Source organism: Camellia sinensis, chromosome 2 (assembly GCF_055761805.1).
Source record: "Camellia sinensis isolate YWXY chromosome 2, ASM5576180v1, whole genome shotgun sequence".
NCBI classification, from domain to species: Eukaryota; Viridiplantae; Streptophyta; class Magnoliopsida; order Ericales; family Theaceae; genus Camellia; species Camellia sinensis.
The window spans coordinates 17,167,049-17,193,618 of record NC_138962.1 but is presented as its reverse complement, the minus strand read 5'-3'; the positions used below and the strand labels follow the sequence as shown (position 1 = coordinate 17,193,618).

General features: G+C 38.4%; 1 protein-coding gene across 1 annotated transcript; it reads right to left on the bottom strand.

Annotated features, from left to right (window-relative positions):
• Positions 1–1,168: 1,168 nt before the first annotated feature.
• On the bottom strand, positions 1,169–7,002 carry LOC114286255 (monooxygenase 2). Its single transcript, XM_028229382.2, has 5 exons — positions 6,450–7,002; positions 5,678–5,824; positions 3,540–3,608; positions 2,646–3,040; positions 1,169–1,957 (listed from the first exon to the last, which is right to left on the bottom strand). The coding sequence occupies exons 1-5, from the start codon at positions 6,524–6,526 to the stop codon at positions 1,410–1,412; spliced, it is 1,236 nt and encodes a 411-aa protein (XP_028085183.2). The 5' UTR covers positions 6,527–7,002; the 3' UTR covers positions 1,169–1,409.
• Positions 7,003–26,570: the final 19,568 nt, after the last annotated feature.

The window sequence follows — 26,570 nt, the reverse complement described above, 5'->3', positions numbered from 1 at the left end:
AAAATAAGAAGCCATTTAGCCAGCCCATTGAGTGAGAATATTAGGTAATATTAGCTAAAATAGCTAACATGATCAATATACCTCTTCCCTTGGAGTTGCTCTTAGTAGGTGTTTGAGGTAAATTAAAAAAGTGTACTTTTTTTATCTACATATACTTATTTGGGTCACATCAATCAATATCTATCAAGATCTCCTCTCCACTTTCTAACCACTTTCTCTACTTTTCTACACATTTCTTTTTATAAAAAGTAAAAAAATGTACTTATTTAGAACATTTCAAGCCAACCCCAAATCTAGTATAAACTGACTTTTCGAGTCTTATTTTTACCAAATGAATATCAATGAATAAAAGAGGTTAATTCAGTTACATGGTATACCGCACATAAAATATTAGGTAAATTACACTTTAAACCCCTGTGGTTTACTCAAAAAACACAGAACCTCCCCATGGCTTCATTTGTAACGCTTAAACCTCCTAAACTTAATATCAAACTGTAATTTCAGACGGACGTAACAAAAATAATAAAAAGTCATAAATGCCCCTAGATATTTTACGCTCAGTCATTTCATTTGTATTACTTCGTATCTCTCTCTCTCTCTCTCTCTCTCTCTCACTCTCACTGTGAGCACCATCATCATTACCACCTTTCAACACCAAATCCACCTCCTTCACCCATTTTCACAACCAAGTTCCATAACCACTACCATCAAGCTCCACGACCACCATCATTGTGAGAACCGTCATGCCCGCTGGACCGTCATGACCACCATTGCCCAACTTCGTCAAAACCAAGAACCATCCTTCACAAAGTGCCATAGATGAAGCAGCAGAAGAGGGAGGATGATGAAAAAGAAAGAAATAGATTTGGAGATGTTTCTTTAGAATGTGTAAAGTAGGTTTTCAAACAAATTTTAAATTTATAAACTCTGTAAGAAATTAAGAATTAAAAAATGATAAATTATACCATGAACTCTCATAATTTATTTCAAATTTTACTTTTCGTTTTACACTTTCAAATTTAACTGTCAAAATTCAATACTTGTAGACAAGTTAATGTCAATAATTTATCAATAATTGCAAATAAATTCTGTGACTGTTATATAAACCGATTAAATATCATTCCAGTGCTTCTTTGAAAACTCAACCAAACATGGAGAAACAAAGAAATTCATAATGCAATGATAAAATTTAAACTTAGACGTCACATCACATAAAATACTGTTTTAGTCACAAAAACAATTCTTACGAGACTAAGACATATTAATACTGAAAATATTAATATCAGAGAACTCAAAAGAGGACAAGTACTTGCATCAAACTCTAAAAATGATGTTCAAAGCCAACTATCTAGCTGAAGCCCACTGAGGTGGTTGGCTTCGGCCTAGCAGTTGGCTTGAACAATATTGCCCTAAACACTCAGTTTGCCACAATCAAATTTGGCCTTCTTCAACAACAAACTAGCCAAGAATGGAGCCAACATTTTATCTCTCAAGAAGCTCATCACAACCCCATCACTCTGTTGTATCAAACCAACCATATAACCTGTAGTAATGAGATCAAAGCCTCTCCACCTCCTCTCTTTGGCAAACTTCTTCAATCCCATCTCAATCCTCTTATACTCTTCCTTTTCAGTATTCTCATTTGGTTCAACATTAGGTTTTTCCAATAAGGCTTTGGCTAGACACCTTGCCAAAGTAACACCATCTTCTAATGCTGCGCACCCGCCTTGGCCAAGGTCCGGTGTCATTGGATGGAATGCATCGCCGAGGACACAGACATTGCCCTTGCTTATATTTCCCCATAGTAGCTCCCATGGATGTCTAAGTCTTAATGAAGAGCACATAATATTATTCAGTTCAGTCATCTCTACAGTGGTCTTTACTTGGTCAGGTACTTTGCCAAGCTTGCTCAATACAAATTCCTTCATCTTAGCAGGGTTCTCCTCTACCTCTTTATCTATATCATTCAATGAAGTCCACAACAAGTTCAATGACAAACAATAATGAGTATACCACATTTTATGGAAACATGCCAATAAAACGTTAAGGAAATTCTAACCTTACATAGTTTTCATATGCAATATTTAACTAGACAATGTAACAATTACATTCTAAAAATTGTAAGCTACAAAAGCATTGCTTCATACCAATAGAACCATGTCACAACCCTACGTTATTGGACTAAATTCATTAGTCGCATTCACTTTTGAGTATCACTAACCATGCTTCAGGAGCACTGAATAATCTCTTGTGTAATAGCATTTTTATTCGTAATGTTAAGACACAAATCTGTCATATCATTTTGTAATCTAAATCTATCACATATTTTTTTGGTATTATAGCCTAATATAAGATTATTAACTAGCTTGTACAAAGGAAAACAATTCAGTTTGGTGCATTATCCTAATAGCCTCAGGGACTGCAAATTCATGCAAAGTCTTCATGTGAGTCTCACAGAAGACTCCACATGAATGTTCAGCGTTAACCTGAGACACAAGGTTCACATGAATTTTTGGCTCCTAATTAGGGCCCACATAAATTTATAGTTCCTTAGACGAATTGTTAGGATAATATCCCAAGAGCATGCAACATATTTTCTGCTTTCATGTTCAAAGAAACCTAGTATGGGATGAAGGAATTCTCACCTTTGGATGAGGGAGTGAAGGTTAAAAACCAATACACAACGTCATCATCACTAGGGAGGAAACCAGATCTCACACCATTTCCAGAGAATTGATAGAATTTGGGCTCAAACCCATGATTGCCTTTGTAGATTGCTTGGGCCCTAATGGCAGATCGGCCCACAAAAGCTGGCTTCTTGAAGCCCAACCATTGTGCCACCACCGAATTCACTCCATCACACCCAATCAGCACCTTGGTTTTGATGACAGACCCATCAGCAATATGGACCAGCTTGAAGTAGCCTGAATCCTCTACTGAAATTACTTTGGCGGAGTACCTGATGGTGCCATGTGGAAGCTCCTTTTCAAGGGTTTCTAGTAACATCTTCCTTTTCATGCATCGAACTTCATGGCCTCCACTGCACATCATGTTAAATGGTTAAACAACATCTCATGTAAAAGTAAATTTATTAGGAAGGGAGAGAATTTCAATATTTATATTTTTAACAACCTTTTTTATGTTTGGCTAGACTCTCTTTTATAAGTAGGTCAAATGCAAGCAAATATTACAAATATTAATTGATTGGGGATAACTCAATTAATCAGAACCTTTACCGCTCACTAAGAAGTCAAGGGATTAAGATTGCCAAATGGAAGACCCTGACATCTGACATACATAAATATATATGTATATATATATATGGTAAGTGATGAGATATGTATTACCTGCTTTAAAACTGTGAAATTTGTAAGTCACTATCTTATTTAAATACTTAAACTGTTACAAAATAATTTTATTACTTATATTTACAATGGATCATAGGAAATGCATCATGATCTTCACCCTTCTGAAATTCAAAACAATCACTATGGTATGCAGATATGTGTATATAATAATCTTCACCATGTAACACTTACTTTGCCTCTTCGGTCTTAAATGACGTTTCTGCCATAGCAAGTTTTGTGCTTGAGGATGCAGCCACTATTCTGTAATCAATATATAAAAACCAAAAAACACACATAATTGATAAACATTCATTAAAAGCAACATTGTGGAAAGATAGAGAAAATCATATTACAAATAATAATATCACCTAAACACAATACTCGGTTCAATTGCCAATAAACATGGTCAAAAGTAATAGCTGAACAAATATCAAATAAAAAGGAGTAATGGGTGAACCAAATCATTCACCCATTACCCTAATAAAATGTGATAAACTCAAAATTTATAACTATATTTTTGTTGCCAACAAATAACGATAGTTTTTAAAATTACAAAATTAAAATATACTGTAGTACTTTCTCCTATTTTAAAAACAGTTTTAATTGTTTATTCACCTGAGACAACTCTTCTGCCTCCAACAACCCTGACAACTCTCCCCCCCAGCCACTCACTAACAAAAACACTTGACCAAGGGCTAACTAAGAGAACAAAAACAATTAAATCTTGTTTAGTGTTTGCTGTGAGCAGAAAACTTTACCAAGGGCTAACAAAGACAACAAAAACAATGTATTTAGTTAAACTTTATTATAAGTTAAAATATGATCAGAAAGTATAACCCAAAACACTCCTCTCTCGCATAATTCATTTTTTAAAATTTATTTAAGTAATAGCTGAACAAATCCCAAATTTAAAAAGTGCCCTTCATCAATTTTAAGTCATTTCTGCCTATAAATTGTAAACAAAAAAAATTGTACAAAAACTACACCAAACGGCCCTTCATCAATTTTTTCGTCTAATTTGATTCTAGATTTGAGTAAAAAGTTTGACTTGATACTAAACTGCTCCAATCTTTTCATCAAATTTTCATAATTTCCTCTCTTATCCCAAATTTCCCATTTCATCAAATTTGATGAGAAAAAAAAATCTCTCGTGTCCTCTTAAATTTTTATCAAATTCAAATTTGACCAAGGATTTGATGACTTTTCAATTTGAAAAAAAAAAAAAATACTCTCCTTTGATTGAGCAATGCTAGGGTAGGGATAAAAAAAAATATTTGATGAAAGAATTTGAAATGATTTTTGAATACTTTTTCATCGAATTTAAATTTGATAAAAGAAAGGACCAAGGATTGGAGATGCCCAATCTCAAACTTATGGGTTCAAAGGATTTGTCTAAGCCGAGTTCTCCATCATTAAAATCAAGATCAAAAAATTCAGAAGGAGATAGTGGAAAAGGCAAAGGGTGAGTTGGATGAAGAGAGAGAAGGGAGAGTAGCAGCAGGTGGTTACTCCCCCAAATTTCCCATTTCCTATTTCATAAAATTTGATGAAAAAAAATCTATCACCAATATTTTTAAAAAATTTATCAAATTCATTAAATATTTGATCACTTCTCAATTTGATTTAAAAAAAACTAAATTTAATTGAGAAAATTAGTAAAACATCCCGTCTCCAACTTTGTGAAGAAGGAGAAGTCCAAAAATTGTTTTTATTAGTTAAGTTGTCTCGAAATTTCTCTGTGGTTATATTAGAGAAATTTTCTTGTGAAAATTAAAATTTCTCCGTGTTGGGGACCGAAATTTTTTTGAATCAGACAAAATTATTTTATAAAATCTTAAAAAATATCAGGTTCTTAAAAAATATTTCAAATTTGATCGATATAATAAAATAAAATTTTAACTTTATCAATTTAAATTCAAAAAATTTAATTTGGTTTTTTTTTTCTATTAACGGAAATAAGCAAATAATTTAAATTAAAAATATATATAAAGGTTAGAATTTAAATTAACAAAATTTAAAACTCATATTTATTTTGTTAAATGACTCCAATCTGATTTTTTTTTTTTTTTTTTTTATAATTGTTCCTAAAAAAAAATATGACTCCATTGATTTGATGAATAATTGGCTAAAAGATTAGATTGGAGATAGCTTTTGAGCACTATTTCATCAAATCTATTGGTTGAGGAGGTAGCAATCTCGAACTTACAAGTCTGGGGTGGGTTCAATGGATTTGTCTAAGCCCATTTCTCGATCATTAAATCAAAATCAAAATAAAAATTTCAAAATTCAAAGGCAAAGGTGAGAGAGTAGGACGAAGAGAGAAAAAAGACCCGAGCATCTGGTGGTGGTGTTGGCGGAGGGAGTCGCCGATGCCGAGAGCATCCAAAGCCCTCCAAGCGTTGGCCCATGTCGTAAATGCAAACCCTGTTGCTCTCAAACTCGCCGATGACTCCAATACCAAGCTCCTTATTCCCAATCTGTAAATATCACACTTTTTAAGAAATTCTAAAAATAAAAAATCATAGTAATGAAAATTGTGGGTGTTTCTCGAATTTTTTATTATTTTCATTTTTGAAAAAAAAAAAAGGGACAAATTATAGTTATGGTCCATGTAATTCTGCTCTTAGTCACAACAGAGTACTTTAAAAAGTTGGTTAAAATCTATTTTTTTGACTTTTTAAATTTTTTGTGACTTTTTTGTATAAAAAAAATTAATTTTTTTGTGACTTTTTGTATAGAAAAGTTAAAATGTCAAAAGGCTAGTTTTTTTAACTTATTTCCAAAACACCACTCAATTGTATTAGTTCTATGTCAATTAATAGCATTAATTAAATTGAGTAGAAAATAATCCATATAAAAGCAAATAAATCATTTATTTCTAATTTAAAGTGAATCTCAAAAAGACTGAAGAGATTATTTTATTTATTGATTTTGTAATTGAATTAAATTAATAGAATATGAAAATTTCAAAAATAAAATTTATATAATTAAAATTATGAAAATTAAATTAATCATAAGTAAAAATTACTACTTGTACGGATGTGACTGACCCAAAAAAACCAAAAGAAACAACTAAAGCAAGCATAGCTTTTTATTTATCACCTGTGAAGTCCCAAGGATGTTGCGAGGCCACCGATCCCAGCTCCAACAATCACAACCTCTTCAACCACTTCCATCATAAATCTCTCTCTCTCTCTCTCTCTCTCTCTCTCTCTCTCTATAATAGTTACTAATCAAGGCCTGTGTTGGAGGTATTTAAAAAAAAAAAAAAAATAGTGAGAGCACTAATTAGTGCTACCACTAATGATGTGGATCCACTGTTACAATATTTTTGTGTCTTTTTTTATTTTTTTTATTTAAAAAAGTGAGTGTCAACTCATTAGTGGTGCTTTAGAGCATCACTTTTAGTGGGATGTAGCATTGCTGTTTAAAAAAAATAAAAATTGGAAGGTACCGATCAGAATTTTTATACAGAATAATATTATTTTTTATTTTAAATTAAAACATCTATCATGAATAATTATACTTTCAAAAATATTACTAACATATTATTTTTATGAATAAAAATTCTGTTCGTAAATCATTCGGGTAAGAATACTAGAAAATGCAGAGGAGATGAAGACAAAAGAACATGTGATGATGACAACAGGCAATACGTATACAATTTTGTAGGTAAGTACTCAAATTTTTTTAATTAATTTTATTTGGAGAGAAACTAAAACAAATTACAACAAATAGTATTTGAATTGTTAATAGGGAAATGATTTGTATCCCTAAAAAGTTGCCCCCTAATCCCCTTAATTTTCAATTTTGGAAACTGTTTTCTTTTTTTCTTTCTTTTTTCCTTTTTTTTTTTTTTTTTTTTACCTGAAATGAAAATTAGGGGGATTCGGGCTCCCCCATTTTCGGGGGATGAATCACTAACAGCCAGCCTTGTGGGCCGCATAGGACAACGATATTCCATATATTTTAATATAAAATTATTTATTTATTTTTAAAAACTTTGTGGTGATGGTGCATGAATGAGAATATGCATCAATGAAAATATTCTCAGATTTGTAGTGTGATTGAGACTACAGAGAGTCTTATGTTGAATAAAGGGGGAAAAATTCACCCAAAAAAAAAAAAAGGAGAAAAATTGAAGAGATTTATATTCATCTGCCGTTATATCTCAATTTTAATTTTAAAAAAATTATTACGTGTATGATGCCACTTGTAAAAAAAATTGCTACTAAATATTGTAAGAAATGGTTTGAAAATTGGTTTGGAAAAAAAAAGATTTTTTCTAAACTTTGGTCCAATTTTTAGGTGGGGCCCATACGTCAAAGTTGGCCGATCTAAGTTGTCACGACCCAAACATGCCCCTATAGGCTTAGCGTCGTAACCGATCAATAACCTTTGGATTAACAAAAGCCTCTGAACAAAATATCATATAATTAGAGGTTGTGAAAGTAAATATTGAAATATACATAGTTCATAGAGCTGTGCAGACGTACATAAGACAGATAATTTAAAACTTCGATGCACAAGAGTGATGTTACATATAAACATTAGTCATACGTCACCAAAACCATATATACAGAAATTATCCAAAACATTAGCCGACTAAACATAAACATAAACATAAACATAAAGAAGGTACAAAAGTCCCAAAAACTTGTTTCTCAAAAACTCGATCGGATCTCAAAGGGAACCTCTTCGGAAGGCTCAAAAGGGTGGTTGACAACCCAAAACTCTTTAGGCAGCAACTTAGGCCTAGTCTCGCGCCTGCTCACCTACATAGATAATATAAATAGTGAGCGGAATGCTAGTGAATAATAGCAAAATAAAGGGTTTTACTGATTGATGTCTATATAGAAACAGAGCTTTGTACATCAGATACCAAAGTAGAAACAGATTCATATACATAATCATATTCATCCCCAAAGTTCCTACATCTCACATGGTAGTACGTGGTACATCCCTTAGTGTTAACAAATTCGATGACCCATGAAGGGACAGTCGTAAGGTATTCCGATGACCAGTAAAGAGACGGCTATAAAGGCATTCTGAGGACTCATGTGCACAGAGATATTTCCGATGACCTATAAAGAAACGACCATAAAAGCATTCCGATGACCCATAAAGGGACGGCCATAAAGGCACTCCGATGACCCGTAAAAGAACGCATATCATATGATGCTAAGGTTGCCACGAATACATTTCAAAAACTTAGATAATCATTCATTCATATAAAACATAGCATTTCAGAAAATTGATCATTTCAAATCATCAGAAAATAATTAAAGTCAAACATAAGCCTTGTTTGGTAGAGCTTATTTTCAGCTTATTTCAGCTTTTAGCTTAATTTAAGCTATTTTGATGTGTTTGGTTTAGCTTAACAATATAGCTTATAGCTTTTTGTAAGTCAAAAATCAACTTATTCTTTGAGTGGGGGATGAGAAGCTTAATTTATAAGTCAAAAATCAGTTTATATTCACAGTTATAAGCCATAAGCTGTTAGGTTATAAGTTATAATCACTTTCCCACAGCTCTACCAAACGGGGCCATAACTTTACAGAGTTATTACTCACAGATAGCTCCAAAGGCAGACAGACAAACAGTTCAAACAACTTATGGCGCGTGACCTATACAAACACATAGCAGATACGTATTGAAACACACATTCGAAAGTTACATAGCTCATTATGTTTTATTCTTAGTGTGTTTCTAAGTCTTATCATCATTATTGTGACTTAATCTTAGCCTAGGGATGCCTAGGATGCAATGAGGATGTAAAAATACCTTTGTAAGCACTTAGTCAAATATGTTGAAAACAAGGATGTCGCTTGAGCGCAACTTCCTTCGCTCGAGCAGACGTCCAAACATGTGAGTGATCGCTTGAGCGCAACTTCCCTCACTCGAACGGTCTGTAAATTTTGCAAAAGTACTGGTTGCTTGATTTTTCCACTCAACGAATCCTCGATGGTCGCTCGAGCGTGAGACTGAAGTCTTCGCTCGAGCGCAACTTTTGTCGTTCAAGCAGTCTGCAAAACATGTAAACTTCTGGGAGCATGCAATTTACGCTCGAGCCAACTTTTGGTCGCTCGAGCGGGGGTGCAAAACAAAGGTGGTCGCTCGAGCGCAAGATCCGTCGCTCGAGTGGATAGTTCGAATTCTAGAATTTCCAAATTGCACTCCAAAGTCCAAAATTCGATTTCAAAGCTACAATTCAGATCCTTTTGGGCCTAAAACTTGAGGAAACATATGTAAACTTGTAAAACATTGGGAATTCAAAATCATTTCGCAAAATCAATGCCCAAAAGCTTGCCAATTGTGCAAAACAAAACTCACTTCTTTGAAAACATAACATGCATGAAATGGGTTGGCTCCAAAGCTTCCAAAACATGATCATTTGGTATAAAAAGATGCAAAACAAGATGGATTCTCAAAATTAAAGTAAAGGTTGTACATGTATGTAAGATTCCTCATAATAAACCTCAATATATAAGAAAATGTGCGTGCATGCATGTTATGGCCCAAGTTCATCCATTCTAGCTCAATCTCTACATTATGCAACTAAATTCTCTTGAATTCTTGCATGGGTGAGTCAAATGGAAGCTTAAGGAGTAAAAATCTCACCGAAAGTTCTCAATTCCTATGAATCTTAGCAAATCTAGCTTGGTTCCTTCAATTTCTCCACAATTAGCTTGTAATTCTTTTTTCTCTTGTTGATCTCAAGGCACTTTCTCTCTTGGTCTCTCTCTTCACACGTTTTTTTAGGCTCAAGGATGAGGAAATGAATGTGTATCTCCTATCCTTGAGTCAACTATTGGACTTATATAGACTTGATTAAGGAATTAATTAATTAGACATTATTATTCTAATTATTTCGTTTCGTATCGAATTTCAATTAAACCTATCATGATGTTCTAAAAATTTCAAATAACACATAAATCAATTCAATTTTGTGATCAGATGCCAATAAGGTCTTCAATTTACAGAACAAAACAGACATATAAATAGATATTCCTACCATGAATAGATATAAACCCAAAGAGTGCAACACACATCCAATTAATTCAAAATTTCATCTTAATTACTTATTAGGCATCCTTAATCACGGTTCAGTAGTTAATCATAGATCGAGGTTGTTACATAAGTGGTAACGCATTCTATATCGCATTGTGATTCACGCAGTATATTTGGTTGCTTAAAACCATTATCGGGTGAATGAAAAATTGATGCCAAAATGGACTCCATGAACATGGTATGTTTGGTAGAATTTTCATAAATGATTGAGTTAAGGCTTGTCCTACATTGGTTTGGTAGGCAAACTTTGTGTGGATTTAAAAAGTTTAGGTTTAGAACCATGGGTAGGCCCCAAGGGGTGCTTAGGTCACTCAAGTTTTGTAGAGGAGAAGTTATGAGCAAAGTGGGCTAGACCCATTAGACCCAGAACAAACACACGCATGACGTCCGTCCGGTCGATCGAGCTGGATTGGGCTTGTCCAGCCCAATGCTTATCTTTTTGGACAAAAAACTTTTTGAATTTTATTTTTTCTAAAATTAAAATTCTTACCTTTTTTAGAATTTAAATTTCAAAATTAATTCTGAAATAAAGTCCAGATTTTTCCTGCACCAAACAGGTTTATATCTGTTTGAATTTAAACCAAACAGATTCAGTATCTGTTCAAATTTCAAACCCAACAGGTTCTTTACCTGTTCAATCTGTACCGAACAGGTATTATACCTGTTCAAACAAGTTTGCTACCTGTTCAATTCAAATCTGAAAAGTCACATTTATATCTATATATAGACAAGTCCCTCATTTGGATTTTCATAGAAACATTTCGTTCTTCTTTGCTATTATTAATCTCTACATTTTGCTGCATTTAATTTTCTGTGAGAAAGTGTATAAACACAAAGTGTGTTCGTTGAACAAATAATTTGTAGTGTTGCTACTGTTTGTTGAAGATCATTTCATCTTGGGAGATAGATGTCCAAATTCTGTAAGCATCCTAGAGAGGACGAATTTGTTTTAAGGAGACAGTGTTAAACACTAGACTTGATTACTCTAAGAAAATATTTTTTGTAAGTATCTTCTGTTCTTAATTTTATTTTATTTTCTCATTTTCTATTTCATTTTCTGTTTAGTTTTTGTAATTAAATAAATTTTGGAAACTCTTTCTTTTAATTTATTTCTTGTGTGTTCTGTTTATTGTTGAGTATATAAATATAATTTATTCTTAATACAGTGAAGATTGACCAACGAATAATTATTCCTTAATTTCTTTATATTTTTGCAATAAAATTATTTATTTATTTGAAACTTTTTACACGGTGCATGAATGAGAATATGCAACAATGAGAATATTTTCAAAGAAATGAGTATTGGCGTGTAATGTGTCAGAATATAGAGTCTAACATAGAGAAAGAAAAATTAAAAATATATATATTCATTTACAGTTGTATCTCAATTTTAGATTTCGAAAATTATTACACGTCCACATGGTGCCACTTCTAAAAAGTTTTGTTACTAAATAATTACCTTTAAATTTTTTTTTTTTTTACAATAGAATATTCTCTCTTTTTTTGGTACTTTTTTACCAACACATAATTTTTATGATAATGATATTAATTAGGGTTGAGCATAGTATTATCCGAAACGCACAACTTGCACAATTCGAACTGATCCGCATACAAATGGGCGGTTTCGCAAACACAATGTAGATGGATACTGTTTGAAATATGGCATGATTGCGGGTTGCGGGCGGGTTCTCACACCTGCAAGAACCTACCTGTACTTAGAATTTTTTTTTTTTTTTAAACCTGGACCGTTGTTATTTTATTATTGCATTTTAGATGAATGTAAAAGTTAATGAAGAAGTACTTTTAGGAAAGTTTAGAATTTTGAATGATTTTACTTTAATTGTATTGTTGGGTAGTAGATAGTGAATGAGATTGATGATCTAGTTTAAGATTTTGAAAGGATGATTCTACTTATACCACTACTTTACCTCTTTACACCCACCATATGAGTTCCCCCTCTCAAAAAAAAATGTTATCCATGTGTGAAATTACCTTTAAGGACAAAACACTAAAATTAAATATATTTTGTTATCTCTTTATGCCCCTTCGTCTTCAATCCTTACTTCTCTTTTTCCTTTCTTAATTTTCTTTTTCTCTTACACATCTTTTTTCAAAAAGTGAGAATCATAGTATTTTGATCATTAAAGAAAGCAATGGATAAAGAAATGGTGGTAAAGAACCATCAAAAAATGAAATTGTGAGTTTTTTTATTTATTTGGTAGGTTTTTGTTTCGTTTTTCTAAACTGATGTTCGACTTTTGTTCAGTGGTTCAAAATCAAACAAAATAAAATAGTCTGGCATCATCTTGCCAAACAAAAAATATAAGTCTGGTAATCAATTACCGAATAAAAGATACATTTCCGGTAACTCTAATCCGAATTTTTTTAATTTGTTCGACTTCTCATTACCATGTATTTTCAGTTTCATTTTTTTATGTTTTTTTATTTTTTTGTCTGGACCGATTATACTTATACTCATTGCAATAATATGAGTACTACAATATTAGTGGACTCTAGTCATGAATTCATTACAGACGAGATTTGTTTAAGTTTTTTTTTATGAATACTATTTTTTGCATCATGACACTAGAATAATCTCATTTGTATAAAATGTATCACTAAACAGACACTTCACAAGTGATCTGTACGGGCATGAAATATTCTTCCCGTATAATCCTGTTGATCAAGTCTGCGCTCCTCCGTACGACGTCGCTTTACTTCCTGAAAACACAAACGTGAGCTAGCTGGTGGGTGTGTGCCGGATACCTCTCCGATGCCTAAGTCAACAAAATAGACAAAAAGCTCTGTGTATTCGAGAATCAAAGTTGTGTTACCTCTCCATAGGTGATGTTATGAGCTTTTATAGGTTTCGCGTGGCACAATCCTAGTAGGACTCTTACTCCTCCGTGTAGAGTCCTCCTAGGAGTTATATTCCTAAAAGATAATACTTATCCTCCAACACCCCCTTCATTACTTAAACCAAATAAGATGGTTTTACCATGGTCGGATTCCAATATGACCGAGATAAGCAAGGCTATGCTGAGCCGCAGAGTATACCGAACTATAGCTAGTCTGGTTCTTCCTTTTACTGCTCTTACCTCGGTTCCTCCTATACAGACCATGGCGTGATTAGACCGGGTTGACAATTAGCATGGTTCTGACCGAGCTAGCTGCGGTATTCCATGACCGGGCTAACTCTGAATGTGGCAACCTGGCGATCAAGCTATCCGTAGTGCTCTCCTGGACCGAGATAACAATATGCTCTCTGGGACCGGACTAATTAAGGCCTTCTAGGACCGGACTAATTTTAAGGCCTTTTTACTCAGCCCTTCGTACTGTGGCCCATAACGGCCCATTACCCAGCTCGGCCCAATTTTCATATAAATTACCCTCTCAATTGCCTCTTAATTCCATCTGCGCAGCATGATAGGGATTACCTGCCTATAAGCCGGGTTAAAAACTTTAGCCTTACGACCGAGCTAAACTATTAAGCCTTTCTAGCCGAGCTAAATTTACACCGGGCCGTACCTGTCCGGTCAAAACGTCTCTTCAGTCACAGCAACTGAATCGCTTCTTATTCTAAGGATACGTGGCATACTCTCATTGGCTGAAGGCAGCTGTCACGCCGTCTTCGTACCTCGCGTTTTTTGAACAATTCCCGCCTTTTTCCCTTCTCTTTTCACAAAACAAACCCTAATGCTGTGAATCATTCACTTATTTTTTACCTTCTTTCTCTTGCCAGTCTCTAAAACTCCTCAACCGTGAGCTTGCTGAGTTCGTGTTCTTCACTGCCTTTGCTTCCATCTTCATTTTCCTCCTCTTGACCTAGTAAGCTACTCAAATCTGTCTTGTTTTCGTTTTCGTACTTGTTTTTTTACAATCCATGGCATATTGTTTCGTGTTTTTTGCGAAACACATTTTCCGCTTGGTCATGCGTTTTTCTGGAAAAAAAACTTAGTAATAGAACCACCTGTATTTGATCCAAAATCATAATATAACCGAACTAAAAAGTTGTTTGTAGTTGCTGTCAATCTAGCCAGACTATCCAACCGAACTTATCATTTGATATACCCGTAGTTTCAACAAGTCAAACCATCTTTTGTTTTAATTTAGACGGGCAAACAAACCGTACTAAGTCTACGCAAGTGTGCTTGAAAGTTTCAACCATGACCGAGCTACAACTTGGGGCTAAACCAGCTTTCTTAGTTCAGACCAAACTAAGAATGCTGCCCCTAGAGGCTCAACCGGGTTAACAAATCCGTTGTTCACACCGAGCTAACAGACCCCTTCCTCAAACCGAGCTAAGACACGAAGCAATTCTCATAGTCGAGCTAGGACTTCATTTAACTTGCCTGTGTTTCTTTTAGCACGGTCCAATGATCTGTGCTTAACACCTTTGTTCTTCACTTTGCAGACTTAGGTTGCCCAGGTACTCCTTTGAGCGCTAAACTGAGCTACTCGACATCATCCTTCGACCGAGCTAACACTCGAGTATAATTTATTCATAACTTAGACCATAAATGGGAAAGTATAGGTTTTTAGTTAACTCACCTGGTGCAATAGCTGAATTTTGCAAGGACTATCAAATCCCAGATGATGTCCACCTTTCTTTAGCCGAGCTAGACACCGTCCCCTGGGGAAAACAAGGTTTTGTCCCCTTTAACGTTATTTCCATTGTGGAGTGCGGTTTACGTTTCCCTGTACAGCCCTTACTCTGTGAATTCCTTAGACAAACCAACCTTTGTCCTACCCAACTTTCCACAAATTCATATCGTATAATAAATGGCATAGCCGAGCTAAACCGTCAGGCTGGCCTTAACCTCGGCTTAGTCGAGCTTTTCCATCAATACTCCATAGGCTCAAAAGAAGATGGCTGGGTTTATTATTTAAGAATACGACGCCACCGAGAAAAAATAATCAAAGATATCCCAGATAAATATTTAAACGACGATGATTTCTTCTGCGTTTCTGGGAACTTCGAAGACCAAGGAGCCCAGATTCCTGGTGACCGAATAAATTGGAATAAAGGGACCACCGATATAATTGCCTCGGCTCTATTGCATGTTTTATTTTACCTCGGTTCCACTTCCTGAACCAGACTAACTGTTTGTCTTCTTTCTGCAGATTCAGCCCATCTCAAATCACTGTATAGCTACCCCAACTTAGGCGTACTTCGTGCCGCACTATGATATCCTGAAAGAAGTTGGGCCAAGCTACTAAATTTTGAACCGATGTATAGATATCGCAGCCGACGAAAAGCCAGAGTAATAGACTTCTTGCTAGAAGCCTCTCCTGAACTGGATCCATCATTGCCTCAAATTAACTTGGTCCAAACTACCGCTGAACAAGAAATGGCAAAGAGGAATAGAGTAACGGCCCTGCTAACCGAAACATACCAAGCCGGGGTACCACAAATCGGTCAATCCACTGAGGCCGTGGTAGCTCTTCCATCTTAACAACCCTCTTCTCGTCCAAACAAGCGTGCCCGGAGTACCCTAACTGAGCAACGCCTTGTCGATGAAGACGAAACCATTCTACCACCAAGCCCTCTGCTGAGCCCGCAACCGGAGCGTTCCAACCGGGCTAGCTCCTCCAAGTGGGCTCCCAAAATCACTTTCCAGAACCGAGCTATTCATGACACTGACTCAGTGGTTGCTGAAAAAGATCACTTAATGGCATTCAATCTTGCCAAAAGTGTTTGCCTTCCAGCGGATATGGAGCACCACGACCACCTGACCGAGCAAAAGGCCCTTTGTTCGTCCACAAAATTCATGGTGCTGGTAAGTTGCCCTTTTACTTTATTTTTTCTAAAGAAATTTGTCCAACTTTCAGCTCGGTTATACTGAAAAAGTGTCTTACCATCCTTTTACAGGCCATACAGAAAAACCACATCGCTCACAAGTGAGTGTTGGAACTAAGGAAAACAACAAGGCAGGCCATGGCAGAAGCTGAAGCCAAAACGGCCGAGCTAGAAGCATCTCAACAGAAGACCGCCGAGCTAGAGGCCGAGGTCACCCGTCTGACCGAACTAGTTACCTCGGCTAATGCTGATAAACAAAGGTCCCTAACTGTGATGAAAGATAAATACCTGCGTGAGCTGACCAAGTTTGAAGGCAAGAAGAACGCTGAGATCGCCGAGCTGCAAAAGAAGGCAGATGACGCGGATGCTCAAGGTTTCAACGAGGGGGAGGCTCTTTACATTAAGAAATGTGAGGCAGCCAAAGACTTGTTCTTTAAATGCGGATGGAGGGCGGCCGTGGCCCAGCTCGGTCATGAACCAGAGACCGAGATTTTCAACCCTCCTCCGTATTTTATCTCGGGTTCGATGACGGAGTACGCTGCGCCTGTTCAGCAACAGTTTCTTCAGTTTGAGGATGATGAAGAAGAAACCGAGCCAGACAATGCTCCGGTCGTTCTAAATAATGCCCCGATCGATAATGAACCTGTTGTTCAGTCAACTGAGTTGGAGCCACCGGTTGAAGATCTGACGATCGAGATACCAGATGAGACCGGGCTACCAGATGAAACCGGACTCCGAGTTGTACTTGACGCGGAAATAGACGACCTTTTTGCTTGATTCTGTACCTTTTTTTTTTTTAACCTTTGGGCAATTGTAACCGGGCTAAAGTAACATCCTTCTGTACTTGTGAACTTTGAATGAATGCTTCTTTTTTGTTCAAACTCTTATTTCGGTTGATCTTTATGCTTGTACTTTTACTTTCTAACTGATGTCTTGCATGAGGTTCAGCATTCTCTTGCCGAGATACTTTATCCCGGTCTTAACATTGCAATTTCGGTTGATCTTTATGCTTGTACTTTTACTTTCTAACTGATGTCTTGCATGAGGTTCAACATTCTCTTGCTGAGATACTTTATCCCGGTCTTAACATTGCAACTATAAGTATACTTGCCAATCACTCTTTAGCCGAGATCCCTACCTCGGCTGAAGAATACTAAAAATTGGTTTAATCCAACCAACCACTCTTTAGCCGATGTCCTTACTTCGACTGAAGAGTACCAAGAGTTGGTTTAGTTCAGCCAACCACTCTTTAGCCGAGATCCTTACCTCGGCTGAAGAGTTCTAAGAGTTGGTTTAATCCAGCCAACCATTCTTTAGCCGATATCCTTACTTCGGCTGAAGAGTACTAAGAGTTGGTTTAATCCAGCCAACCATTCTTTAGCCGAGATCCTTATCTCGACTGAAGAATACTAAGAGTTGGTTTAATCCAGCCAACCACTCTTTAGCCGATATCCTTACTTCGGCTAAAGAGTACTAAGAGTTGGTTTAATCCAGCCAACCTCTAGATTGGTTTTTTCAGCCAACCCAGAGTAAAGTGTTTGGTTATTCCGACCAAACGGCCTGCAGCCTGGATCCTTATCCTGGGCTTAGGAGGGGTGTTGGTTTTTCCAGCCAACCTCTAGATTGGTTTTTTCAGACAACCTCTAGATTGGTTTTTCCAGACAACCTAGAGTAAAGTGTTTGGTTTATTTCGACCAAACGTCCTGCAGCTTGGATCCTTATCCTGGGCTTAGGAAGGGTGTTGGTTTTTTTAGCCAACCTCTAAGTTGGTTTTTCCAACCAGCCTAAAGTAAAGTGTTTGGTTTATTCCGACCAAACATCCTACAGCCTGGATCCTTATCCTGGGCTTAGGAGGGTGTTGGTTTTTCCAGCCAACCTTTAGATTGGTTTTCCCAGCCAACCTAAAGTAAAGTGTTTGGTTATTTCGACCAAACGTCCTGCAGCCTAGATCCTTATCCTGCGCTTAGGAAAGGTGTTGGTTTTTCCAACCAACCTCTAAGTTGGTTTTTCCGGCCAACTATGCTTTCAATGCCCCTAGCCTACTAAAACAACTTTTACAGAATAAAAACACTGATGCTGAAAAGAAAAATACTTGTTTTATTGGGGAAAAGAAAAATTACAAGTATTTTAAAGTAAAGCTAAAAATAAAATAGTTTGAGATTGGCAGTGTTCCATGGTCTGGAAATTGCTTTGCTGTCTTCGTCTTCCAAGTGGTAAGCACCTTTTCTTGCTAATTCGACCACTTTGTAAGGTCCTTCCCAATTAGGCCCTAATTTGCCATCTCCTGGGACCAAGGTGTTTCCCATTACTTTGCGTAGTATCCAATCTCCGATTTTGAATTGTCTTGGATGTACTGTCTTGTTGTGTTTCCTGGATAACTCTTGTTGGTATGAGGTAATGTGAACCAGTGCTTTTTCTCTTCTTTCTTCGGCGAGGTCGAGCTCCAATGCTATGGCTTCTCCATTCAAGTCTGGATCAAAATTTTCGCTTCTAATTGTGGGGAGGCCAACTTCCAGCGGGATTACTGCTTCCATGCCGTAGGCTAAGGAGAATGGTGTTTCTCCTGTTGATCGTCGAGGTGTGGTGCGGTAAGCCCATAAAACATGAGGAAGTTCCTCAACCTATTTGTCTTTTGCTCTTTCTAACCTTTTCTTCAGTCCATCCAAGATGACCTTGTTTGATGCTCCCGTCTGGCCGTTGGCTTGGGGATATGCCGGTGTAGAATTATAGAACTCTATTTTGTATTCTTCACAAAAGCCTCTAAAAATTTTGTCGTCGAACTGAGTGCCATTGTCTGATATTAGTGCCTTAGGTATGCCGAACCGTGTGATGATATTCTGCCAGACGAACTTCTTCACATCTTTTTCCTTGATTGATGCCAATGCTTCTGCTTCCATCCACTTTGTGAAGTAGTCCGTTGCTACGAGAAAGAACTTTCTGTTTCCGGGTGCTGTTGGAATGGGTCCTACTATGTCCAAGCCCCACATTGCGAAAGGCCATGGGCTGGTCAATGGTAGGAGCTCTCTGGCTGGCTGATGTATTTGGTGTGCGAACTTCTGACATTTCTCGCACTTCTTCACATACTTCTCCGAGTCTGCTTGCATGTATGGCCACCAGTATCTTTGTGAAATGGCTCTATAAGCTAACGATCTTCCTCCTTGGTGGCTTCCGCACACGCCTTCGTGTATCTCAAACAAGAATGCTTCCACTTTGCTGGGGTGGACACACTTTAGATAAGGTCTTGTGAATGACTTTTTGTACAATGCCATAGATGGGGAGAGCCAAAATCGCTATGACTTTGCCCTAATTTTGTTGGCTTCTTTCTTTTCTTCTGGTAAGACGCCATCTTTTAAGAATAGTATGATGGGATCCATCCATGAGGGGTCTAGTTCGGCGCAACATACCTCTTCTGCTTCGGGGTCTTCAATGCTTAGTCTTGGTAAGTAGTCAATTAGCAACGGATGAGGGATGGATGTATCTGCCATTGAAGCAAAGCCTGCTAGTTTGTCTACTCTGCTGTTTTTCTCCCTGCCAATCTGTTCTATCCTCACTACTTCAAATTTCTTGATCTCTTTTCTGACTAAGTCTTGATACTTAGCCATCCTATCATCCTTCGTAGTCGCCTGAAATTTGGTTTACCACCAGCTGTGAGTCGCTGTAAACCATTAGCTCGGTGGCCTTCATGTAGGATACTGATTTGAGACCTGCAAGAAGCGTTTCATACTCCGCTTCGTTGTTTGATGCTGGGAAGCCAAGGTTGATTGCTTGCTCCACAACTAGGCCGTCCGGTGAGATGAGGACTATGCCGAGTCCTGCGCCGTGCCGGTTGGATACTCTATCTACGAAGAGCTTCCATATCTCTCCGACAAACAACTTCCAGCAAGTGGAGGGGTCAGATAATGTCACGAGGTCAAGAATGTTGCTGGTTTTTTCTTCAAGGTCCATGGTTGCTGTCTGTCCCTCGTTATCTGATTGTACCAAGTCTTTATTTGTTGGTGAGTCTTGGCTTGGTATAGCATGGTTCGCTTCTTCCTTGTTTTCTTTACTTTGGTCTGCCTTGGGGTCTGACTAAGTATCCTGCACTAGGGGTTGCGCTATTCCGGCGTCAACTTCCATCCTTAGTTCGGTTGTGTCAGTCAGGTCGACTGGGCAGATATGATGACTTCCTGAGGTGAATTCGGCGACAAAGTCTGCCAAAGCTTGGGCCTTTATCGCGGTTCTGGGTTAGAACTTGATGTCGAATTGTCCCAATTCTACTGCCCACTTCAAGATTCGCCCAGAAAAGTTCGCCCTCTCAAACAAAGCTTTTAATGGGAAAGCTGTGAGGACGATTATGGTGTGGGCGTGAAAGTAGTACGACAGCTTCCTTGAGGCCATCATCAAGGCCAAGGCCAGTTTTTCCAGTGGCAAGTACCTTGTTTCGGCGTCCAGCAATGTCTTGCTGACATAATAGATGGGCAGATGTTGGATTCCTTCTGCACGGACCAACACTGCGCTAATTACGTGCTGAGAGACTGCTAGGTACAGGAAGAGTTCTTCTCCAGGTATTGGGGTGACAAGAAGCGGTGGAGAAGACATGTATTCTTTCAAGTTTTTCAGAGTATGGTCGCATTCTTCGTCCCACTCGAACTTGGCTTTCAATGCTAGAAAAAATGGTCGTAGTCTGTCTGACAACCAGCTAATGAATCGGTTGTGTGCAGCTGCCATGCCGGTGAGATGCTGCACTTCTTTTACTGAGTTAGGCCTCTCCAGGTCCTGAATAGCTTTGATCTGGGAGGGGACTGCCTCTATACCCCGGTTGGTCACCAGGAAGCCCAGGAATTTGTCAGATCCTACACCGAACGGGCACTTAGATGCATTAAGGCACAACTTGTGTCTCTTCAAAATCTGGAACATCTAACCTAGGTCCCTTAGATGGTCGTTCTCATCCTTACTTTTGACCACCATATCGTCGATGTAAGCTTCCATTGTTTTGCCTAACAATGGCTCAAACATCTTGGTGACCATTCTCTGGAATGTTTCCCCTGCGTTCTTTAGGCCAAAGGGCATGACCTTGTAGCAATACAGTCCTCTTGGAGTTGTAAAGGACCTCCTGGTCTGGTTCGTACATGGTGATCTGAAGGTAGCCTCTGTACGCATCCAGAAAGCTAAGTCGGTTGTGCCCTGCCGTTAGGTCTACCAATTGATCTATCCGTGGTAGGGGGAAGCTGTCCTTTGGGCATGCTTTGTTGACTGTCTTATAGTCGACGCAGACACACCATTTGCCATTCTTTTTTGGCACCACGACTGTGTTGGAGATCCATCTGGGGTAGTGCACCTCTCTGATAGCTCCTGCCTCTAGCAGATTTCCCACTTCTTCTGCCACTATCTCGGCGTGGTGGAGTGCCGATCTGCGAGTGCGCTGAATGATTGGTCTGGTGGATGGGTGGACATTGAGTTGGTGATAGATGAAGTTTGGATCAATGCCTAGCATGTCATAGGGTGTCCAGGCGAACACTTCGATGTTAGAGGTCAAGAATTCCAAGACCTCTAATCTCTCAGTGCTGGATAACGACGAACCGAGCAAAAAGAACTTATCCGGGTTCTTTTCATCTATTCTTACCTCTACCAAGTCTTCCACCACTTTTTGATCAGCTGCTTTGCCAACATTTGTGAACAGTTCATTGCTCTCAGGTTCTTCCACTGAATGAACATATCCCTTGGCAGCGCGGCTGCCATTAACCGTGACAAAGCATTGCTTGGACATAATTTGGTCTCCAAAGACCTCTTCAATTACCCCAGTTTCGTTGGGGAATCGCATTACTTGATGGTAGGACGAAGCTACCGCTCGTATGGCATGCAGCCATGTTCTTCCCAAGATTATGTTGTAAGTGGAAGGGACCTTCAACACCCAAAATTCCACTTGTTTTGTCACGCTTCCTGCCCTGACTGGCAGGATGATTTTGTCGACTGGCCATTCTGGCATTGAGTTGAATCCGATCAGGGGGGATACAGCTGGGGCCAAGTCTTTGTCCTCCAATTTTAGTTGTTTGAAGGTGTCGTAGTACATGATCTCACACGAGCTACCTTGGTCTATCAAAATTCGCTTGACGTCATAGTCCTTGATGCGGAGGGTGACGACCAGTGCATCGTTGTGAGGGCAATATATTCTTTCCAAGTCCTTGTCTGAAAAAGACATGACATTTGTGGCCTCTATTCTCCCCTTTTTGATGGTAGGTTGGGCCCTTAGTACCTCTCTTAAGTGCTCAGCCTTTTTTATCATGCCCCTGAGCTCGCATACGCGCTCAGGTTCGAATACTCCATGAATCACGTTGATCACGCCTTGAGGTAGGGGGTCGATTGGCATACCGTTCGGGTGATCGTCATTCTGGGGGGCTGGCTGCGCCCCTCCTTCAATGTATTTATCCAGGTGACCGGCTACCACCAACTCCTCTAAATGCTGTCTCAATGGTGTACAATTTTCAATGCGGTGCCTTTTTTCTTTATAGAATGTGCACCGCGATCTTTTGTCGTAGTCCTTCTGAGCTTCTCCTAGCTTGGCAGGCCATCTGACGAAAGGTTCATCGCGTATCTCGCTTGGGATCCGATAGATTGGCTTTTTGAATACCGTGGTAATGGCAGTGCGGACTCTCAACCATCTTTTATCCTGGTCTTCTCCGTTATCCCGTCTGCCTCGTCCGTTTTTGTTCGGACGTTCTACCGCGTTAACCTTTGCCGCGGTCTTTTTATCTGGTACTACGGTCGTGCTAGACTTTGCTTTAGCACGGGCGCTATCTTCTTCAACCCGAATGTGCTGGTGCACTCTCTCCATTAAGGCCTCCATCATGAGAGGCGGTGTCATAGTGATTGAGTCCCTTAGTCTGTTCCCGACTGGAAGGCCTCTTTTGTACTGTGCGATGGCGAGATTGGTGGGGCAGTCCCCAATCTGGTTGAAGGTCTCCCAGTAGCGGCTATTGTAGGATTTTAATGACTCTTTTTCGCCCATATCGATGGAGAGCAGTTGATCAATTTCCACCGAGGTTTTGGTGTTCATTCTGAACCTGGTAACGAATGCCTCCGCCAATTGCGCCCAGGACGCTATGCTGCCTTCTGGAAGTTTTTCGGACCAAGTCAAGCCTAGGTCACCAAGGCTTGATGGGAAGAGGATGCACATTAAAGCTTCGTTCCGTCGGTATACTACCATAACCTGACGAAAGTGGCTTAGGTGCATGTAAGGGTCTGTCTTCCCTTCGTACGTGGTAAATTTTGGCTGGATGAAGCTTGAGGGTAATGGTGTGTTCACAATTGCCGAAACGAACGGTGAGCAATGGAGTCTTGCTAACGCTTTATCTGTTGGTTCGTAGGCAAGGTGCGGTATTGGCATCCCAACCTCGACACTTCCATGCGTCCGAGGGGCCAACCGCTGAAGGGCTGAAACCCTATGTGGATTGCGTGTCCTAGCATCTTCCTTCTGTCGCGCCCTTTCTTTAAACACAATCCATAAGTCGGACGATCTAGGCAACTCCGTTTGCCTGGATGATGTATGGTGCGTGTGTGAGGGCCGATAGGTACTTCCCTCTGTGTAAGACCTTAATGATCTCGTTCTCTCAGACCTTGAGTGGTGAGTTCTGGAAGTCCTTGATTGAGTGTCGCTCGTCCTGAGGCTTCTACTCTCTGCTTGCGATGTCGTGGTATGCCTACTACGATCTTCTGAGTGGCGAGGAGTCGCATTGCCTTTGCGCCACTCTCCTGTCGCCACTCCTTTTCCCTTGATCTGTGCTTCATGGCCTCCATGTCCGCCGCCATCTTCCTTATCAATTCATCTTGCTCCTTCACGCGGTCCTCCAGAACTTGAGGATCAATCCTCCGCCTTTGTCTGTCAGGACTTTGTGAACGAGAGTGACAGGGGCTGTTAGTCCGCCACCTCTCCCTTGCATCCCTACTGGGATTCTGTCGCTGTGGCTCCAAGTCTACCATAGGAGGGATAGAAGGTAGGCCTTCGTGCCTCGCACCCCCCTTTGGTGTTTGTCCGTCGATGGCAGACTGCAGAAAATCTTCATTGTGCGCCATTGCTTATAAAGAGGAGAAGCTTGATCAAGAGGTTTTGTTCTAGTCTGATGTTTCCCATAGACGGCGCCAATTGTACGGGCACGAAATATTCTTCCCGTATAATCCTGTTGATCAATTCTGCGCTCCTCCGTACGATATCGCTTTACTTCCTGAAAACACAAACGTGAGCTAGCCGGCGGGTGTGTGCCGGATACCTCTCCGATGCCTAAGTCAGCAAAATAGACAAAAAACTCTGTGTATTCGAGAATCAAAGTTGTGTTACTTCTCCATAGGTGATGTTATGAGCTTTTATAGGTTTCGTGTGGCACAATCCTAGTAAGACTCTTACTCCTCCGTGTAGAGTCCTCCTAGGAGTTATATTCCTAAAAGATAATACTTATCTTCCAACACCCCCCTCACTACTTAAACCAAGTGAGATGGTTTTACCATAGTCAGATTCCAATATGACCGAGATAAGCAAGGCTATGCTGAGCCGTAGAGTAGACCGAACTATAACTAGTCTGGTTCTTCCTTTTACTGCTCTTATCTCGGTTCCTCCTATACAGACCATGGCGTGATTAGACCGGGTTGACAATTAGCATGGTTCTGACCGAGCTAGCTGCGGTATTCCATGACCAGGCTAACTCTGAATGTGGCAACCTGGGGACTGAGCTATCCGCAGTGCTCTCCTGGACCGAGATAACAATATGCTCTTTGTGACCGGACTAATTAAGGCCTTCTAGGACCGGACTAATTTTAAGGCCTTTTTACTCAGCCCTTCGTACTGTGGCCCATAATGTCCCATTACCCAGCTCGGCCCAATTTTCATATAAATTACCCTCTCATTTGTATAAAATGTATCACTAAACAGACACTTTGCAAGTGATCCAAATTAATTTTTTGTTATCATCTGATTGGACGGCAACATAATACTGGAAAAAAAAATATTATCCGATAACATGATACTAAAGTAATTCAAATTACTTAACATTATATTACCAAACATAAAAATTTTACGTGATTTTTCATTTTTATCAACCTTGTGTGATAATAATTTTTTTTTTCTTGTCTCTTACTTCTCTCTTATTTCTTTCCCAAGCAGGAAAGAGAAAGGACAAATATCAAGCAGGTGGCATTTGGGGTTAATATTTACATGGTAGTGGGAACTTTTTTTTAAATTAATTTGAAATTACAACTCTATTGTAGTTTGGCGATATAGCACTATAATAATTTTATTTGTATAACAATGTATCATTAAACAGGCACTTCACAAGTAGCTCAAATTAATTTCTTGTTATCATCTAATTAGACGGCAACATAATGCTGAAAAAAAATATATTATCCAGCAACATGGCACTAGAGTAATTCAAATTAATTAGCGTTGTATTACCAAACAGTCCCACCACAAATTAAAAATTATTGTTTGAAATAAAGTGGCTCTGTAAATATATAGTGACAAAATGTTGGAGATATCTATTTTTTCCGGCAACATAACACCGGAATAATATAAATTGTTTAGCACTGTGTTGCCAAAATTAGTGGTGTAAAGAGATAAAATAGTTAATTTAGGGTTAGTTTTGGTAATATATGGGGATGTAATGAGAATTACATTTTTTTTAGTGATGTAATGAGATGGAGGGTGTAAAAAGGTTAAATAATGGTGTAAGTAGAATCACCCTTTTGAAAGATGTGCTTGTATTAGTTTATGATTTGATTTAAAAGTTTAAGATTTTAAATGATATGTTTGTGTTAGAAATTGATTTTGTTGTGTTTTTAATTTTATAAATTTTAATTCATTAATTATTAATGTTGGAGCATTTTAGAAAATGGGAAAACAAAGCCCAAAAATAAATATTTACAAAATGGGGAAAAAAATGGCTCCAAAATAAATTTTTAAAGAAAAAAGTCAAATTCGCAAACCGCTAGTACATCCGAGAACTCTGTCCGCACGAACCGCAAGCTGCATCGCAAGCGGTTACTAGTTAAATTTTTTTCAAACCGTATACATGTAGACGGGTCTAAACCGATCCGTAAACCGTCCAAAACTAAACTGCAACCATTCCTAATATTAATAGTTTATTTCAAGAAGTGAAAATTGAAGTGCGAATTTTGTTACTTTATTTTTTTTATGATGAACTTTTTAAGACAATTATTAGCCAAAAGAAATTAAAGTACATTTAAATATTTCCTAGCAATAGATGACACCACGTTCCCTTTTTTTTTTTTTTTTTTTTTTTCATACTTATTGTTAATTAGACCCACTTTCTAAAATATTAGCACAAGCAACTACCAGTAAATCTCAAGCTCAGGCAAGGGGTGCTTAA